General features: G+C 38.4%; 1 protein-coding gene across 1 annotated transcript in view; it reads left to right on the plus strand.

Annotated features, from left to right (window-relative positions):
• Positions 1–21096, plus strand: part of NFU1 (NFU1 iron-sulfur cluster scaffold) — a 26386-nt gene extending 5290 nt beyond the window's left edge. Inside the window, exons 4-8 of the mRNA XM_072402822.1 lie at positions 3984–4050; positions 4134–4248; positions 5844–5907; positions 12723–12897; positions 20786–21096. Of these exons, the coding sequence (XP_072258923.1) occupies positions 3984–4050; positions 4134–4248; positions 5844–5907; positions 12723–12897; positions 20786–20836 (472 nt within the window). The 3' untranslated portion in view covers positions 20837–21096. The remainder of the gene's footprint in view (positions 1–3983; positions 4051–4133; positions 4249–5843; positions 5908–12722; positions 12898–20785) is intronic.
• The last annotated feature ends 245 nt before the right edge of the window (positions 21097–21341 follow it).

Here is a 21341-nt window from a genome sequence, read left to right on the forward strand (position 1 = left end):
GCGCTGCAGCCAGGAGGAGAGGAGAGAAGAAGCACGCAGCATCGCGGGAACGCGGTATCGGGTGAGTATGATATTTTAATTATTTTTAAAAACTGTGTTCGCTGTATAAGACGCACCCACTTTTCCCCCCCAGTTTTGGGGAAGAAACAGTGCGTCTTATACGTCGAAAAATACGGTACAATAGTAGCAAATTCCAATGCATTTCAGGGGGAATATTGAGATCCCAAGCAAACCTTTAAAGCTTTTGTTGTTAAATATTTAGGTAGATACCAAACAGTGGATAAAATCATATCTTGCAGGACTACTAACTCAGAGACAGGTAAGTGCATAACCAACATCTGGCCAACCAGTGTAAAATACCAGCTTCCCATAGGAAGAGAGTTCAGTTGAGTCCTAATAGTAATAATTAACTGAACAGCATGCAGCTGCAGGCTCACAGGTTGGTTTGCCTCTTCTATGGGAAGCTAGTATTTTACTTGCCTTATACTTGTTTATGCTATAGGATTGATTAAAACAGCAGCATGAAATGTGAGTGAGATCGGTATTTCGATAATCCAGTGGGATATTCTGAGTAATGTGCAAAGATAAAGACAAAAGGGCAGCACAGTTGCAGCGCTGGGCCCCAGGTTCAAATCTCGGCCAGGACACTGGATGGACATCTGCATGGAGTTTGCAGGTTCTCACCATGCTTGCGTGGGTTTCCTCCTACATCCCAAAAACATGCAATAATATTAATTAGCTTCCCCTCAAAAAAAAATAAAATAAATAACCTTAGACTGTGGTAATGACATATGACTATGGTAGGGACTTTGGGCTTGGGAGACAGGAGTAAAAATCTGGGGCAAAAATTATAATAAGCTCTACATTATTAACATTTTCCCATTTACTCTTAGTACATGCAGGAGAACTTTTTGGCTCACTATCTTGTTATCAAATAATAAGTTTAACAGCATGGCTTCAAGAAAGACCGAAGTTGTCAAACAAATTTACTTTCTTTTTATGAGGAAGTAAGTAAACAGGTAGACGGTGGAATAGCAGTTGATATAGTGTTCTTGGACTTTTCTAAAGCATTTCACACTGTACCCCAGATACGGTTCAGTGTTGGGACCTTTAATCTTTATAAGTGATATAGAGTTTGGGATTAAAAGTACCATTTCTGTGTTTGCAGATGACACCAAACTATGTAATGGAATTTAGTCCATACAGGATGTGTATAATCTACAAGCAGACCTGGATGTACTGTTTGATTGGGCAGCCAAGTGGCAAATGACATTTAATATAGATAAATGTAAAGTTATGCACTTGGGAGCTAACAACATGCATGCTTCATACTGTCTAGGGGGAATACATTTGGGGGAGTCAGAAATGGAAAAGGATCTGGGGGTTCAGGTAGATCATAGAAAAATAAAAACAGCATGCAATGCCAAGCTGCAATATCTAAAGCTGGTAAAGTACTTTCTTGTATTAAAAGAGGAATAGACTGCAGAGATGGAGACATAATCCTGCCCCTGTACAAAGCATTGGTCAGATCACATCTGGAATATGCGGTCCAGTTTTGGGCACCAGTTCACAAAAATGACATTGTGGAATTGGAGAGAGTGCAGAGAAGGGAAACTAAACTAATAAAAGGAATTGAGGAGCTCAGCTATGAGGAGAGATTAGCTGAACTGAATCTATTCTCCCTTGAGAAGAGACGTATAAGGGGTGATATGATCACCCTGTATAAATATCTAAATGGTCCATATTGAGAACTCTCTTCCCCATTATTCACTGTAAGATCATTACAAAGAACAAGAGGACACTCTTTGCGTCTGGAGGAAAAGAAGTTTAAACTCCGGATAAGGAAGGGATTCTTCACTGTTAGGTCTGTGAAAATGTGGAATCTACTTCCTCAGGACATAGTTTCAGCAACTATTATAGATTGCTTTGAGAAAAAGCTGGATGATTTCTAGAAGCACAGAATATAACTGGGGATTAAGGCTTTAAAGTAAAGATAACAGTGACTGTTGATCCAGGGAACATCCGATTGCCTCATGGAATCAGGAAGGATTTTTTTTCCCCTGAGCAAATTGTACCCGGCGTTTTTTTGGCTTCCTCTGGACCAACTATGTCATATAGGGTTTTATATCTGGGATATGATTATTTCCCTAGTGGTTGAACTTGATGGACGTATGTCTTTTTTCAACCTAACCTACTATGTAGCTATGTAACTAATCAATACATGATACACTGCAATAGAAAAATTATATAACTGATCTTTGATTGCATTATTCTACCCTTTGTTTGACGTTGAATACTTAAGAGGAAAATCAAAACAATTCTACTGATCAAAATTGTGATCCTTATTCGATAAATGTGTGTGTGCAAAATCCCCAAACTAGCCATTTTACGTCTTACATTTAATAGTTTACCATTTTGGTACAATTTATTGTACAACTTTGGGTGTAAAGAAACACCTTGTCTCAGAAACCAACATGCCTATTTGTAACAATTTTCTTTTCCTAGTTAAAACTTTGTGGGGAATGCAAAAAAAGTGGAGATGTCTAGGAATGATCCATACTGTATGACTAAATAGGCCAAGGGTGCCCACACTTTTTTGGCTTGCGAGCTACTTTTAAAATGACCAAGTCAAAATGATCTACCAACAATAAAAATTCTAAATAAATATATATATCTCAGTAATTGAACCCTGAGCCTGAACTGACTTGGCTGCCCAGCACTGCTCACCTCAGTTACACGGGGCCTTGGACGCAAAGTTCTTGGTGTTGTCTGACGAAAGACATCCCCAGCATTCCTATAGACTTACAGCAGGGCTGCTGGTAAACAGCAGGGAGGGGTAAGGCAGGGCCCACGATCGATTTGTTGAGCACCCCTGATATAGGCCCTTCATGCCAAATCAGATATCTCATTCTTAATCTTGGGTTTATTGGTTGGATTGGATTTTTAATCAGCCAATCGCTATTATTTTCCACCCAAGGGAATCCTTTTTTCCAAAGGCACAAGAACTCCCTGTAGCAGTGTTTGTCAACCATTTTAACATGGTGAAACCCCTTGACATAACTTTCAGGTCTTCAGAGAACCCCTTCTATAATTACTATATTCACAGCTCACTGTACAAGAGCATGGTGATCATTAGGAAGAATGCCCTTTATATTGATAACCATTGGGAAGAATGTCAGATCTACTTTCAGATCATTGGTGTCAGAGTGACCTGGTTGAGATTGCTGCCTTATAGCTTAATTGTTCACATTAGTGCAATCTGCTTACTTGAGAATGCTGTATACTAACCATTGTTACCAGAGTTAAAGCTGAACTCCAGGCACAAATACTATTATATAAATATATTTCTTTTTATCTGTTTTCACCTCATACCTTTGCAACACCACATATGGAATTAGTTTGACATTATCACTGTGCATAGCCTGTGCAGAGCAGAACTGAGGGAGAGACCCCCAACAGGTCTACTTATTACAGGATAATACCCGACTTGTCATCCTGCACAAGAGAAACAGAAATGATACAGAGGCAAAGTGCAGGAATTATTTGTATTTCAATATTTTTATTAAGATTTTTTAGAACAACAAAAAGAAAAATAACAAGGATAAGACATAATCAAAAACCAAATAGGTCCAAAGTATGAGCAAGTAAAACTTCATCTAAAATAGAGCTATATATGCCACATTCGCTATAAATAGAACCTGTTATCAAGCCCCACCTGGAGTGATATCCAGAACATTTTATATCGTAAACACTAGAATTTGTCATTCCAAGCAAGGTCATGTGCAGGAATTATTTAATGCTGTATAGGTCTAAAAGAAATAATACACCAAGAACATTCAAGAAGAATAAACAGGGCTCCTGCATTTAGGCAATATTTGCTCAGCTGGAAGTTAAATTTAACAAATGTTTTATTGCTTGTAACTCAGACATGTTACTTGTAATGCATAGAAGAGTATTTCATATATTGATTCTTTTATTTGCAGACATCTTTTTAGAGTCGAAGGAGTAAAATGTGTCTTCTTTGGGCCAGATTTTATCACAATCACAAAGGTAAGGACAATGACCAGCACACAGAGGATTAAATAAATATATTATGAAAATAATAATAGTAATATTTGCATTTTAACTATTAGGAAAGTGAAGAGATAGACTGGAACCTAATAAAACCTGACATCTATGCCACCATAATGGACTTCTTCTCTTCTGGCTTACCTGTAGTGTCTGAGGACGCTCCTCGCAGTGAAACCGGTATGTTTACCAGCATAGGCTTTACATATGCTGATCTTGACTGCACCATAGCTGCATTTATTGAAATGCATTAGGAACAACACTTTCTATGTATGCACAATGCATGTTGTGTTATAATTAAAGAAAACTAACAGCAATTATGGATATTTTCTCATTACTTTTAATTAAAAGCTATTAGCCTTTTATCAGCTAGAATATCTTTACTGGTCTTAGCAAACAGGGTAAATCCTGACTGATCCTAGCTATAAGTGTGCATAGTTCCTAAAATAGGTTCTGCCTGTGCTTCTCTTAACCTACTTCTGCAATCCTTTTTAAGCTTTTGTATTAAAAATCTTTGAAAACGCATCTCCATTGCTTCTCAAAACTACTAGCCTGGTACACTGAGCATATGCTCTCTCCCCATAGCAAGTGGAATGTGAGATTGTTATTGGCCTGCCATGCTTGTTACAGTTTGCAAAAGAACTGTGAGTCTCATAATAAAAACCAAAGTGGGACAGCTTTTGGGTATTCTGCAACTATAGAGGGCCTCCAGGAGAATGTGCAGGAGTTCTAAGGGCTTATGTACAACTACACTATTTTGGTGAAAGAAAGTATATGTAAGCCATTCACTAAAATTTCATATAATCTTTACCATCCTTACAAAGTCATATTTTAGTATTAACTATATATAACATTACATTTTATTAAAAACCTGGTTATTTTTCCTTAAAGGTCATTGTTCAAAGATCCTTCTCCTGTATCTCAGTTTTACCCCTCCATTATTGTTTTCCCCATCAGCAAAATGTTGTGCAGCCACACATCAAAATCAAAACACTATTTTAGAAAAGGTAGTTGGCAATAATACCTTTCTCTTTGAGATTTGCCCTGGACTGGGTTACCTACCATAGTTTTAGGATTTGGAGTACTCCACAGTCAGTCTCTGCTCTGTTTTACCAAGCTAGGAAACCCTGAAAGGCCCAGTTAATTGTATGTTGCTTTTTTCGCAATGAAACCCAGTGATCTCCCCAGCCCCTTTAAGTTGGGCACACCACCCAGCACTATTTATTACCACCTGGCTGTTTTTGGGTGGTAAAATGCAATGTTTTACTTGTAGAATAAATACATCATTAAATCCCTTGTACAGGTGTTCTGTTGATTTGCAGATCATTCTAAGTTAAAGGGCCGCCTATAACATATAATATTATGGCAGAATTTGGCTCAGTGGTTAGCACTCTGGTCTGCAGCAACAATAATAATAACAGGTAATATCTCAAACATAGCAACTTACCCAAAAAGTTTAATGAAGCACCAATAGTTTTTCCTATGTTGGCAGCAGGATAAGATTCCTACTTGTACCTTGCCAAATCATTAATGATTCCACAGTCAGTGAGACAGAGGTCTGACGAGTTCCATTGGCGGCAGCCATATTATTATTATTATTATTATTATTAATAATATTTTTATACATGTATACTTCCAAACATTACAAGTGAAGATTGGGAACACTTAGATGAAAAATGTTCATTTAGCACCAAGTTACCTTACCCAGAAATCTGCTTCTTGTTCTAGGTTGCCATGGAATCTCTAATAACTTTTGTGTGTGTTTCTTTCTACAGCTGCATCAGAAGAAGATGATGAAGTGGTTGCAATGATCAAAGAACTTCTAGATACGAGGATCAGGTAATCTGCACCCCACTGGAGTCTATAATTTTAGTGCCGACCTAAATGGGACAAAATATATACTTTTTTACATTACCTATTTCAGATTACTACTGGTTCTTCTTTTATCTTTAGATTTTATAAAAAATAGAATTTTTCATTCAAGTATACAGTAATGCCAAAAAAGCCTAACAGTATTTATATTACTTTATCTTAAGTAATTACAAAGGTATTACCAAGTGCCATATATACTCAAATATAAACCAACCTGGTATTTATTACCTGAAAAAAATTGGACAATGGTTAAACCTTGACTATAAAACTTGGGCACAAATGCTTCAGTCACAGTTAACATTCAAAATCATGATTGCAGGACAATATATATATATATATATATATATACTTGTAAAGCTAACTGTTAGTCTAGTTCTCTCAGTAAAGTCCAAGGAACGCAGCTTGTTTTGTAGATTTATGCTTTTACTAAACGATAAATAAATTATTCAGAGTTACAGGAAGACACCACAAAACATACAGAAATAAAAACTATGCAAACATACACTCACATTCACACACTATCTAACCCTGCCTACCAATTGAACACTAGCAATGTATACCGAAGGGACACACAGCTTTCATAATTTTGTACTTGAGTGTTACTTCTGTTACACAGAAAAAAATGGGTGCTTGACCCTGATTGTGAGTCTTCTAAAGCTTCAAAGTGGTCCTATGTCAGTCAGGCAAGGTCCTTTCCAGTTTCCCCTTGTCCTCCTTAGTGCCCTTTTCCACCTCATATTTTAAATGTACATTTTTATTTAAATATTTTTGGTAACAGAAAATAAAAGTACATTGACCATTTACATACAATGAAGCCAAGACCCGTGAAACAAGAGGTATGCATTTAGAACAATCCGCGTCCAAACATTACATTAGTTAGACAGAGCACCATATAAATCAACCTAACAGCCCTCCCAAGTTGTCAACATCTTCCCTGTCATAACATTTTGTTCCATCCCCTTTTTAAAAAATTTAACAAACTCGTTTCTTGTCTCCAATGGTAAAAGTTTGTTACACACTCTACATTAGGACACAGCACCATCTACTGGTGCGACCCGATTATACACCGAGATTATTTTCCTAATGACATTTTGGGGGAAAAAATCATCTTGGTTCTATACAGTAAACGGGTCCATAATGACAATGCAAACATTATTTAACTCCTATAAGGCTAAATTCAGATTAACAGTTGAAAACCAGGCTGCCGGGTGCACCCCAGAGTGTCTAGTACCACTTATCACATTTGTATACTTTTACTGCATGCAATTGTGTTTTTTTTTTCGATTTCTGTTGAACTGGTTACAATATCTCATGGTGTTTCTGCTTCCCTGCTGTTGTACTGCAAACCACAATTAGGAACGCTTGCAAAAGCAATAAAAGGCAGTCCTGTTCATGTCTATGGATGGAGTTGAACATCAGAGAAGATAAACTATCATGGGAGATCTCGGTTGATTCAGCAAACTATGAATAGATTTAATAAATAATTTGCTATTATTCGGCAGATGTTTTCAGTCTTGGACCAAATCCATTCCAGGTTTGCTGGATCACCCAAGTTTACCCATGATAGTCTATCTTCTAAATCAGACCCAACGCATGAAGCTTCTAAAACAACCACTGCAGGCAAACACCTGTACATAAATATATTTCCGTAATAACTAGGGATTTGGGAGATTAATGTACAGAGCTGTGTAATATGTTGGTGCTATAAAAATCCTGTTAATAATAATAATAATTGAGGATTGGTTGATTTCTGCTGTAAACAGCTCTCTGTCTGGATTTAGCCCTTGATATATGCCAGCTGAAGTGCTCGATAATAATACCTGGCCTATTGCTGGCCATACTCACATATAACCATGATTAGTGTTGTGATGAGTTTTGTTTGCTTTATATTACTCACAGGTTCTACAGATTCTCTCCAGTGTCAGGCAGTTCAGTGATTTGTGTTGCTATGCACTTAGTTTACACTAGGTGGAAGCACAGAATAATGCCACACTGCCCGCATACTTCACATGGAAATAATTACAATAATCACGTCACTGGCTTAAGTTCCTGGTAATGGATAAATTAAGTGTTATCAGTTGTTTGCTTATGGGTGTGGAGAGAAATCTCACTTACCAACAATTGAACTCTGTACCCACAAGAAGGAATACAAAGAAAGCATTCGAAAGCTGAAGAACAACAAAATGTGTATTGCTCATAGCAGATATTTACAAACCTGGAGGGAAGGAAATCTATATTGCACATAGCGGGTGTTTAGTCATTTTATATGGGAAGGAAACTGAAATGCTTTGCATAGATTAACTATCCAAGAAGTTCTCAAAACACCATCATCATAAAGCTCTGTGTTGCTCATTAACAGGGACATACCTGGGATTCATGAAACTTTGAAAACTGCAGTAAATGCAAACATTGCAAATTTCTTTTTTTTTGCATTACTCAATGCCTGAGTTGATGCAATTTGCTCATTAGCCTGCCTCTCTTGCATTTATGTCATTAGGGGTCAGTTCTAGATATTGGAGTGGACTTTCTTTTGTAAATCCAGTTTCTAATCAATAAAATCAAAAAAGTAATTTCCATTACATTGTCATTTGGTTGCAGGATTGCCTTGCGAAAAGGTCCTGGATTTAAGTAGCCTGTTTTTTTTTTTTTTTTTAATATGTTTTGCTTTTTATAACCCTTTCTCCCCTCAGAACAAATTGCTTCCTATATGTCCTCTTATAGTTTTAGATTTACAAACCTGCAAGGAAGGACATCCATATTGCTCATATCCGGTGTTTTGGCATCGGCTGTCCTATTTTATATAGTAAGGAAACTGAAAACATATTAATGCTGTACATAGGTTACTATCTAGGAAGGTCTCAAAAATCCATTCTCATAAAACTCTGTGTGGCTCAATAACAAGGACATGTCCTGGATTCATGGAACCCCCTCAAAACATCAAGAGGTCAATGGATTCTCCGAAAAACAGAATTCAGTAACCTTGTAAGCCAAAGCTGCAACTGAGCTTAATAGCACATCATGGTAACATATCCCATGCACTTTCTGATCATTCCAGTTGGGATGTGTGGGAGGCCTGACAACAATTGAAATGAATATTAACCAATTAAACTTATTAAATAAAAATAGTATGTGACTCCACTTACTCAAACATAGTTACAAGCAAAAATAGTTCCCACCAATTAGAGTAATTTGTGGAGATCACATATAAAACACATTTCTTCACATTTAAACTCAAATACGTTTATTGTTAAATAGTAAGACACATAATGAAAACTATACACAACTTCAAAGTGCCTAGATAACAACATCTCAACAGGCTGATCTAAGCACAATATTTATGAACAATCTCCATATACATCAGTATACAAAACTGTAGATAGGTAGATATTACCAGCCAATATATCATGTTTCATGGAACCAAGCGGCTTCATTGGACCATAAGTTCAGGCTGTATATTCCCATATATCAAACTACACATTAAGAAACAACATTGTGAAAAAATTTATCTAAAAAGCTCAATAAAAAAATTACTTTCCTATCATGTAATGCTTATATTCCGTTCCCCATGTGATGGGTGAATTGATCATTTGGTTGCTGGACTGCCTTGAGTAATGGAACTAGATTATGGTAGCCTGTGTTGAAAAGACAGGCAAACAGAGGGTTTTTGGCTACTTATATTACAAATATACATCAGTGGTAGCTATCAAGATACAGTAACTACAGTTTTTTCCCAACTTTATCTGTACTGATGAGGCCTTATCGGGATATTTAACTATACATGTATTTTGTATAGTTAAATATCCCAAAAAGGCCTCATCGGTTCTGCCAAGGTCGGGAAATAAAAAAACTGTTGCTATTGTATTTTGATAGATACCAATTTGTGTACAATATAAGTATCCAAAAAAACCCTCTGTTTGCCTGTCTTTTCAATATTTTAAATACTCTAGGGGCTGGCTAATATTACGTCAAATTATCTCATTATGAAAGTATGACAACACCAACACGTAATTATGGTGGCCTGGGTTTAAAGATAGCTCATGTACCATTTTTGTTTTGCCTTTTTTAAACCTTTCTCTCTTCTCCTGACCTGGTAGCACTATGAGTACTTACAAGATGAATTGCTTACTATTCGTTCTCTTACATTCACCTCATATATAGACAGTGACAACTTGAGTTTCATCTATGCAAGTATTTGTCTGCATTGATGAGATTTATCTCTCCCCTATGACTCTTGTGTTGCACACAGTTCATCCAAATTTTTCCTTGCCAGTGGCAGCCAATGCAGTAATTTGTGTTAGCTTACACTCAGGGGAAGTGCTGACTATTAACACACTGCCAGCAGACTAAAATGAATGATTACATTTATTTTGACATTGGCTTCATGGTATCCAGAAACGCCGTGTTGTCAGGGATTTGGTTATGGGTGAGAAGGAATAAATCTAAATTATTCACAATTGACCTATGTACTATGTACTGATAACAAAGCTGGCACAGCAAGAAATGCTTGCAAGATTCATGCTGTGCATAGATTTGTGTTCAGGAAGTTCACAAAATCCATCATCATAAAGCTCCATGTTATTCAGTAACAGAGATATATCCAGGATTCATAAAACCCTCTAAACCTTGCAGAGGTAAACGGGTAAAACAGGTCATCTGTAAAGAAACTTGCAAAACAGGATTTGCTAAATATTTATATCCCCGTGTCCTGCCTTTCCTTCCCCCCGATCTTCACACTCCTGCAGGAAATTTGCCTCTACCCATGATGACTATTCTGTCTCTATATGTCATAAACTCAAAGTATGTACTCCAGTATGGGGTACCAGCCGACCCTACTATGTGTGACACATTACCTGCAGCAGAGCCACATGGAAGAATTTTTTTTTTTTTTTTACTTGCCCTCTAACCTCCTTGCTGCCCCCTAAATGTACTAAATCTTGTTCAATACCAACATCTTGCTGCTCTCTAGCAAGGGGTTTGTTTTAAAAAGACTGGCGGAAGGTCAGCTAGTGGTTTTGCCAATGGGGGTTTGTTGCCAGATCAACATGAGACCTGGCCCACAGACCGTATAATGTCATGTGACATGGCCCATACGCCTTATAATGTCACGCGACGCGGCCCTCAGGCGGTGTAATGTCACGGGACGCGGCCCTCAGGCGGTGTAATGTCACGGGACGCGGCCCTCAGGCGGTGTAATGTCACGCGACGCGGCCCTCAGGCGGTGAAATGTCACGCAACGCGATCCTAACGCGGTGTAATGTCATGCAATGTGGCGCTCAGGCGGTGAAATTTAAGTCATGTATGTCACCCGATGTGGCCCCAAGCTTCTAAGTGGGCAGAAGTTAATTCTGATCTTTTTTTTTTCACCTTAAATGAACAGTTCCTTGGTATAATGTCATGTGACTGGCTTAATGTGAAGCCTGAATTAGGGAAACATAAGAAAACTAATAGGAGATCCGGGTAATTATGAAGGAAAAAGTCACCATTTGTGTACAGATCTGCTTCAAGCCTTTAGTATCTTGGATTTAAAGACAACACAGGGGACATTCTTATTCTGAATTCTCCTAATAAATCATCAATAGACAGTGCTGATATTGACAACTTGAGTTTCTTTCCCCTCCAGACCTGACCCAAACTCTGCTACTGCTTGCATTTGTCACCTCTCTGGCTCTATGGGGATAACAGAGGAACGTATTTACGTTACAACAGGGGTGTCAAACTCAAATACACAGAGGGCCAAAATTAAAAACATAAACATAGTTGTGAGCCAACCTTGACATTTATTGAAAAAATTGCGGAAATTTTTCCTTCTTATTAAATATAAACCCTTTTCATATGGAAACAAAGAGGTTTTGCATCACATTCAATCTGGAAAAAGCTTATAATAGAGAAAGCCTGTAGCCTTCTGAGTTAAATTTTAATGGTAACCTTTTTGCACCAGCTAACAATAATAACAATAGTCTTCTATGAAAATCCAACCATTCAAGTCCATGCCTTGGAATAGCAAGGAAAAGCTGAGGGGGAATGCTGGAAATGCCAGACGCGGCCAATGCGGAGCTAAATCCTGTTGAGTCGCCCACCGCGGAAACTCCCTCTTTATTCAAATAACGCCACTACTAAAATTCCCAGCATTACTTGCATTACTTGCGTCTATAAAACAGTCCAATGTGGGGCCACGCATCGGCAGAGAGCCTGCTGGTCTGTAGACCCGATGCCAGGAATTGTAGTAGTGGTGCTATTTCAATGCAGCCGCAAGTCAGTTGCAGTTCATTTGTAGGATTCATTTGGGGGCCAAAAAAAAGGACATTGGGGGCCAGATTTGACACCCCTGCCTTACAAGAACTCACTTATTAGTACCCTTTATAAGTCTGCATAACCCTCTTGAAATAAAACCACTCTCTTTTTGTCTCTTCTAATCATTTTTATTTCATCTTTCTCTCCAATACACATGAATTCAGGACTACAAAGCCAATTTTCATCTTTTAGAACCCTCAATTCTGTCTCCACTCTCCCCTGAGGGAGTCATATGGCGAAACGCGTCAAGTAGCAGAGACATGACATGAGATGATTGTACAACTCTGACACCTCCTAGTGTGTATTATGTCATTTACAAAATGCTATTTTCTAGCTCAGTGGAGTCCTGTATAGCTTAGAATGCTACAAACTATCACTAAGAAAACCACTTATATTGCCAAAAAAAAGCTGTTCTTTCAAATTTTTCTGTTTACAACTTGAGTTTCATGTACGGGCTTGCTCTGTACCAACCCCTTTTTCTTCCTTTCCAGGCCCACAGTCCAAGAAGATGGCGGTGATGTCCTCTATCGAGGATTCCAGGATGGCATTGTACAACTGAAGCTACAAGGCTCCTGCACAAGTTGCCCAAGTTCAATAATAACTCTGAAAAGTGGCATCCAAAACATGCTGCAATTCTACATCCCAGAGGTTGAAGGTGTGGAGCAGGTATGTCTGTGGGGTTTTAGTTTTGATTTATTGGCACATGTGATCTATTGGTGATCAGCTGATTTTAGAAATGGACAATGGGCTTTATTTATAAAAGCTCTCCAAGACTGGAGAAGATAAACTGTTATGGGCGAACCTGGGTGGCCTAGCTAACCTGAAATGGATTTCTTGAAAATCATTTGCTGTTAATTGGCAAATTTTCAGATCCATTCCAGATTTACTGGATCACCCAATTTCACTCATGATAGTCTTATCTTTTCCAGTCTTTGAGAGATTTCATAAATCAGACCCAATGTCCCATTTCTTAGTACGTTACTTCAAAACTTCTATTTATTTTCAAACCATTTTTAGCATATAGGTTGTACCCCCAGAAAGTCTTCCCAGTCATTATGCCATGTGATTGGCTCTCTTAGCGCCCTCTGTCTTTTTGTGTTGGTTATAGCACAAGCAACAATCCAGAAAATATAATCTTGAAGGTCCTTCCCTTCAGTTTGCAGTGTCATTCTTTAAACTGATTATTGGGATTCTCCACCTTCTGTCATTTGTTCCAACATGGACCTAAACAGCTTGGCCATGACCAGCCCTCCCAGTACCAGGTCAACCTCATGCCGAACCCTGGCACCAGGAAAAAAGCAACCTGTTCAGTTCAAAGGATCCAAGCAACATATTAATATAGCAATCTGTTGATTTCAGAATACCCTAATACAACTAGGCCAGTGTTTCCTGAGCTTTTTAACATGGGAGAACCCTTGAAATAACTTTCAGATCTGCTATAATTCATATATCCACAGATCACCTTATATTAGTGTGGGGGTCAGTGGGATGAATTCCTCTTACATTGCTTGCCATTGGGAAGAATGTCACCCTTACAGATAGCCAAAAACATCATTGGGGTCACCTGAACTGATCTGAGAGTCATACATTTCTCATTACTCAGATAACCTCTGGAAGAACATTGGTTGATTACCACTGGTCTAGGCCTTCATACAAAACCTTCTCCATACCTGTTGGATGTTCTACTCTGCCAGCTGTAGCAGTGACATTAGGGGGTGAAGGCCTGCACATCTTCGCACAATATTGCAAATTGAATTAGTTGCTCAAACATTTATTTGTATTTTACAAACAGTTCAGCATTTTTTTTTAACTCACTCCCTGAATTGATGCAGTTTGCTTAGTAGCCTGTAGGCGTCACTCTTGCCTTCACGTTATTAGACAACAAATCTGCTCCAGCGCCCAGATTTAGAAGTGGACGTTCTTGTAATTCTGGTTTCTAATCAACAAAGGATAAATCAATCAAATCAAATAGTTATTTACCCTACATTGTGTGCTTGTGGTTTCATTTTAGCTTTTATTAGTCACATCTGAATGTAAGCTTGTCATCATAACGTGCATCCTCCTTTTGTCATATCATTCACTCATTGTGGTTTTTGGTATCAGTCAGGCTAATTGTGTTGCTATAGTTTAATCAAATAAATAAGTATGGATGGAAAGAATAGAATGTATAGAATATAGAATTTATTATTTGTTTTAGAAAAAACTGACATTATTATTATTATTACTCAGCGCTGTACAAAGTCCATAGTCATGTCACTAGCTGTCCCTCAAAGGAGCTCACAATCTAATGTTCCTACCATAGTCATATGTCATAACCACAGTCTAAAGCCAATTGTGAGAGAAACCCAATTACCTAGTTGCAAATTTTTAAAAAGGAAATTGAACTTTCTATTAGGCGGGTGGTAGTGGTGGAAAGACATCTGCCATTCCTGGAACTTACTGTTATATTGATGTGTAATAACCCATGTGTGGTTACCACTTCCTTCTGGGTAGGCTTCCATTCCACAGACACATTCCACCAGTTGGGTGGTGTTCATAGGTGGCTGTTATTTACCCTTTTAAAGATGCCTGGCATAGCCTGGTCTGCACCCAATCTTTGCATTGGGCTGACTCAAAATGTAACTGACCACATTCTCTAAGGCTTCTCTAGCCAACTAAGACTCTTGGAAGGCTTCTCTAGCCAACTAAGGCCAGTTCAGAGGCCAACTCCATGGTCAGATTAGGCCAGTCTCCTCTGACATGAGGAATTACATGTTTAAAGATCTGTGTATTCTATTGTAATCTCAGGGAGTAGTGGAGACTTGCTCAAAGGGCATCCAGGTGGGTATCCTGGTGGGTATCCTGTCCAGTGTTCTCCCCAGACCCTTTTAGCTGGGTGCACCACCCAGCACTTTTTAGTAACCAACCGGCTGTTTTTGGGTGATTCCTAAAATGTTGGGTCACAATACAGGGGCACTGGACAACTGTGGATATTACAGATATAATGGAAACATCAGACATTCTAAGGGGGTGGGCCTTAAAAAGTTAACACATAGTATAGGGGGCGGTAGAAAGCTGTCGGAATTATGGGGTTTACTATTTTCCAATGGCAACAATACTAAGAACACTAACTTTGTAATGTGTTGCCTTACATATTTTTAAAGCGGACCTAAAGTAAAATTTTTACTTTACATAAAAGGGTAGATAACCCCTTTTTTATAAGGTAATAATTAACTTCTTGTATTTGGGGGGAATGGGGTTTAAAACCCTTTTAAAAAAAAAAAAAAGGGTAAAGCCCCTCTCCTATTTGTCTTGATTGCTGCAGCGAGAAAGACAAAATGTGAGCGCAGAGCCTCCTGGTATACCTATAACATGGATTCCAGGAGGCTTCTGGTTGCTCCTTGTGCACATGCCCCGAAAGAGCCTTTTCTTCAATGCATGCTCAGTGAGTTAGTCTCTGGGTCATCCACCTACGCAGTGTGAGATAGGGTGACGTAGAATGAAGGGTAAAAAAACATGGCTGCCCCAGCGTTTCCTCCATGCCCGGACGAAGGAGGATACCTGGACAACGTGGGACCCGATCCAGGAAACATCCAGATAGATCCACAAATCTGCTACGGTAAAGTACTTCGGCCCGACGCAGCTGAAAAACATTCTGGAATGAATATTGAAGTTTTAATGGCCTCTAAAGAGTACAAACCACCAGTTCAAAGAATAAACCTAATTTCCGGTATTGAAGCATATGGATACATCTGATATGGAAGAAGCTACACGATGGTACTGTGGGCTCTGCAGAATCTTCTATGCTCACATAAGACCATAAAATCCCATGTTATTGGTGGTTGAATTGTGCTGGATTTGGGTCGGGTCACAGGCACACAGACCTCATTTCCTTTAAGGATTTGCTCATCCTTCCCATCAGGTCTGCCTTGTGCCATCTCACCAGGTCCCTGCTGCTCTGCCAACCTCCATAATCTTGGATGGCAAGCAGGGACATGAGTGAATGTGTGTTTTATGTACCTGGAACCCTTTTTATATATCCCATGTATGTGTATGGCATTCATTTCTAAAGATTAAAAACTGATAATTTTTTTTTTAAATCACATAAAACACATGCATGTTTTTATATACATTGGGGCTGATTTATTAAAACTCTCAGAGACTTGGGAAAATAAACTTTAATTATTGAAACTGGGTGATCCAGCAAACTTGGAAAGGATTACTTAAGTCATTTGAAAATGATTTCCTGGACCAGATCCATTCCAGGTTCACTAATGAAGTGTATCCTCTCCAGTCTTAGAGGGCTTTATTAAATCAGGCCCAATGTGTACAGAAATAAAATATCATCTTTTAGGGTTGTCCAATGGACAGCTACATAGACTGGCTCATTGCTGGGCCCAGTTTGTGTTTATGTAAATAAACCCAGCAGATCTAATCACTTCCATATCAGTGCCACTTCACAGGGACGATTGGACCCTCTTTCATTCTGATTTCCAGGAGCAACTGAAGCACAAGAGCTCCATTGGGATCCCTGACATCTCCACAAAGTGCACCTGTCTAATATACTGTGTTCTGTGTCAAATCAAATTACCACTATGTGTGCCAAAAGTTACAAAGTGTCTCAGTGGGACAGACAGGGTGTGAACAGATTTCACTACGCACCTACTGCAAAATGTGTCAGAATATTGAGAAATTCTTTAAAATGCTTCCATCTGTGGCTAAGTGGGGATTCCTAGTTCCACATATTGCAACATACGTCAAGTCGTCCAGCTGCCTTACTCATCTCTACTTAAACTAGTACATCGGGTCACACCCTCCTGCACCCTTGTTTGAAACAAATGCTTGAAAGGTATGAGCCCAAAATACCTTCTCAAGCTGTCCCTTGCAAAACCTGAAAACCTAATCACTTATTTTTTTGCACACACTGTATGTAAATACATGCAGGTGTTTGTGTAACTTAAAATAATCTTTTCAGTTTTAGTTGTAAAGCGTTTTGAGTTTAATGATTTATATACATAATATGGTACTCCCAGGTCAAATTTTAGTCAATTTTTGTAAATTATTCCCTTAGTTCTCCTGGCAGTTGCTTGGTGCAGAGCACCCTAGGATACCTACATCATGTCGGAGTCTTCAGGCTACTCTTTCTGAGCATGCATGATTGTGGCCATGAGCAGAAGGGGAGTTTTCCTGCACTGGGGAAAAAAAAGTCACACATGCGCAGAGATGCACATGTGTGAGATCGGCACTCTTTTTATTCCCATTTCCAGCAGGCTACGTTACCAGATCTTGTGCCTGTGCGTTCCAGATCAGGTGACGTAGCCAGAAGAAGAAAAAAGATGGCGGCACCCAGCGCAGAACAAAGGAGAATTTCAGGACAGCGTGGGACTGAATTGAGGAAAGCTCCAGAGGGATCGGGAGCTCTGCAGAAGTAAAGGTAAGTGGTGTTTTTTTTATTTTTACGATAGGTGTCCTTGCTCCGTATGGTTACACCTGTAGTAAGGAGTTGTTGATGATGACATTTTCATATGATCACATGGGAACTTGTAGCTTGTTGTGTCTACATAACACTTAAAAATTCCACAGGTTTCTGCATGACATTCCTCTGTCAGCATCTTTTTTTATTTGGTATTTCAATGAACTCTAGGTTTAAAACTTTAGGAATCATTTTGTAATACAAAGTTCAAATCACTGATGTTTACGGGTAAATCTTTTTTTTTTTTTTTTTATTAAAAAGATAAGAAAAATATAATAGAAATAATACAAGGTGCAAAAGTACAAAGCATGCTCATGCACATGAAGTAATAAGTAAACAGGGACCTTCCAGATACTATAGGGGAACTATATATTATTAATAATATAATAATCTGTATTTGTATAGAGCCATCATACTAGACAGCTCTATAAATTGTTTATAACACCACCAGCACCCAGTGTGTGTGAATGGGGGTAGGGTAATGACACCTACAGTAGCTGGAGGGCAGTGGGTTGTTTGTATGCTTTACAAAAGTTCAGAAAAGGAAGAGTAGGAAGGAATTTGAGCTTTGAGTGTCAAAATAGTGAAATATTCATAATAAATGTATAGATATGGATCTGTATTACCTGTCCAGGGTTTTGTATTGGGGTCTATTAAGCCCAGGTAATTTTATTATTAATAAACATTATTTATTTAGCCCCAACATATTATGCAGCGCTGTACATTAAATAGGGGTTGCAAATGACAGATACAGACAGTGATACAGGAGGGGGAGGGGACCCTGCCCTGAAGAGCTTACAATCTGAGAGTTGGGGGAGGTATCACACAATTAAGACTAATGTGTGTGTTTTTATGTTAGCAAAGTACCTCTTGTTATAGAATAGTTGTCACGTGGTCACCCTCGCTTTAGGAGATGAATAACCAGTAAGTGACAGATGGTTTCATGATTCTTTATTTTCTTTAGGCTGTATATTTACATTCTGGAATGGCTGAGTGCTCGCAGATAGGAAGTAGCCGTACAGCCCGGAATCATCAAATAGATATTTAAAATGCAGAAGACTTTGTATATGTTTAGTAGTTATACCCCCGCAGTGTGCAACATTGGAATCCTACTGTTCTTGTTTTTTAAAGCTGGCCATACACAAGTAACTTTTTCTCATGCAAGCAGTCCATTTGATTGCTTTTTTATAACCATGATAAATTGATTTTGATTTTCTAAACATGATCCCCAAAATCGGGTTGATTGTTGAATCATAAAAAATCTTGTGGTCTAAATTTCTGCCAATCCTACAAGCATTTGACATGTATTTGAAATCTTCTAATCAATTGCTGGGAAATTAAAATTTAAAGAAAGTTTTGCTCATCTTCAGTGCTGTTTCCCCCGTTGATCCATGCATTTTAAAAAAAAAATCTTTATTTTTAACCACAGGGAGTAATAAATAAAGAGTACAATACAATTGTAGTAACAATTGTGACAATAGGTATATAAAATGACCCTGACAAAGGAAGCCTTTGAAAAGCAAACTGAGTAGCAGTGTAATATTGAACATAAAGTAATAATAAACGTAACAAGACTCTATTGATTCACAAATTTGAGTTGACCTGCAAGACAATTTTCAATATACCAGGGTTAGAGGGGGTAGGGGGAGAAGTGGTAAAATGGGGCACCCAAGGAAAGGTCAGTACTGTATAGTGGGGTTTAGTTCCACTTTAAATTTGGTGTGTGCTTATAATATTTTTTCAACATTTCTTTCAGTCAATAAAATTGAAAACAATTAGAAGTCATTTTTGAAATGATGGCCTTGGAATGTCTCTTCTTTATATGAATTTGGGTCTCTATTCTATTGGACACGTTAACAGAATTCTGTGAAAATCAGATTACCAATGTTGTAGGGTTTCTAAATGTAGGACAGATCAAAGCCATTCTTCCTCCATGCCTACTGCACCATCCTAATATATTATTACATTACACGAGCATACAGCAAAAGTGATTATCTTCCAAATATGCAAGATTTCGGATTGTTTTAAATTAGCTTCTTTGTTACTATTTGTTTTTAGGTGGGCATCAAGTTGGTTTTCCAATATGGAGGCTTGTAAGTTGGGTGGGTCAGCTTGGCTTTTATGTGACAAAAGGGAAAATGGAATCCTCTGAAAGTTCAGAAAGTGATATAAAATGCCAGATTTCCATTCACTAACTTCAGTGTACATACCAACCATCTGATAGCATCACCTCTTTTACAAAGAACATTTCTTTGGTGTACTTTTCCTAACCTGGGATAGCAGTAGTGTCTGAATTAGCGCAGTGATCTCCTGGCCCCTTTTAGCTGGGTGCACCACCCGGCACCTTCCAGTAACCACCTGGCTGGGTCATAATACAGGGGCTGCTACTAGGGATGAGCAAGAATGCCTCTGGCATTCTCCCTAAAATTTCCTCGAACTTCCAATGGTTCTACAAAATTCAAAATCATTGAGAAGATGCCCGGCAAAGGAGAACCTCCTGACATTGTAATATAAGTATCTCATACAAATTATACATTTGTTACAGATACAAATGTATAATATAAAGAGATACTTATATAACAATGTCAGGAGGTTCTCCTGTGCTGGACATCTTCTCAATGATTGCAGCTGTGGCTGCATTCATTGAGAAGAGTGTGCGATCCCCGGGGCACTAGAGGTTAATTTCATCCCTGGAAATTCTTCTATTCGGCGAGAGATTGACCTCTCGGCGAATCAGAAAGCTGTTCTCGCTTACATTTTCGGTGAACGATAAAAGCCCGATTCGCCGCAAGATCGAACTTAATATTCTCGCTCGCTCATCCCTACTACCCACCTACAGCTTCATCCCACCCAGCTTAAAAAAAGTTTCTAGAGGAATACTATAACCTACCCTAATGCATTTTTTCTAACAATGAGGAAGTAAATGCAGTACATTTAACTATGTAAGGAAAAGCCGCCTCTGTGCTACTTCTGCCCACAATGCCTGGTGGTCCAGCCGTGACAATATGAAAGCACAATGACCTCTATACAGTGCACAATTATACATGTCAAACCTAAAGCTAAGAACTATTTAATAATTATTTGTCTATATTTTTTTTATAGGTGACTGATGATGATGAAGATGATATTGGAAAAGAACCGGCTTCTTCCTGAATGTTCTATCGGCATCGTCACATCACTGCATACTGTCCCTCCTATGTATTTAATTGGGATGTATTTGCCACAGTTTGTCTTTTTCCGCCCAGTTTTTCCATTTTAATGTAGAACATGGCAAGAGCTCATTCTGCTCTTCATTCATTCACATAAATGCTTATTTTGATTTTCAATGTTTGTATATGCAGCGATCAATGTGTTTTATATGTTGAATGTTGCTGTATTTATCAGTGGAAGTAAATAAACTATGATTGTATGTATGGAAATTGTTGTTTATGGGGAATAAGGGATAAAGTAGAAAGATAAGATGACCAAAGATATTAAGTGGTGACTGGATCATGCAGGTTGCATAGAAATGGGAAATGTGTAACTGATCACCAAATGGACTCTGCTAATCACATCCTGATTATGCTGAAAGATCAGGGTGCATTTATATTTATTGAGCCTTCTAGAGCTGCCCCGACTCTCTGGTATAGTCTTCCTGACCCTATAGACCTTTTTTCTC

The sequence above is a fragment of the Pyxicephalus adspersus genome, chromosome 2 (assembly GCF_032062135.1).
Source record: "Pyxicephalus adspersus chromosome 2, UCB_Pads_2.0, whole genome shotgun sequence".
NCBI classification, from domain to species: Eukaryota; Metazoa; Chordata; class Amphibia; order Anura; family Pyxicephalidae; genus Pyxicephalus; species Pyxicephalus adspersus.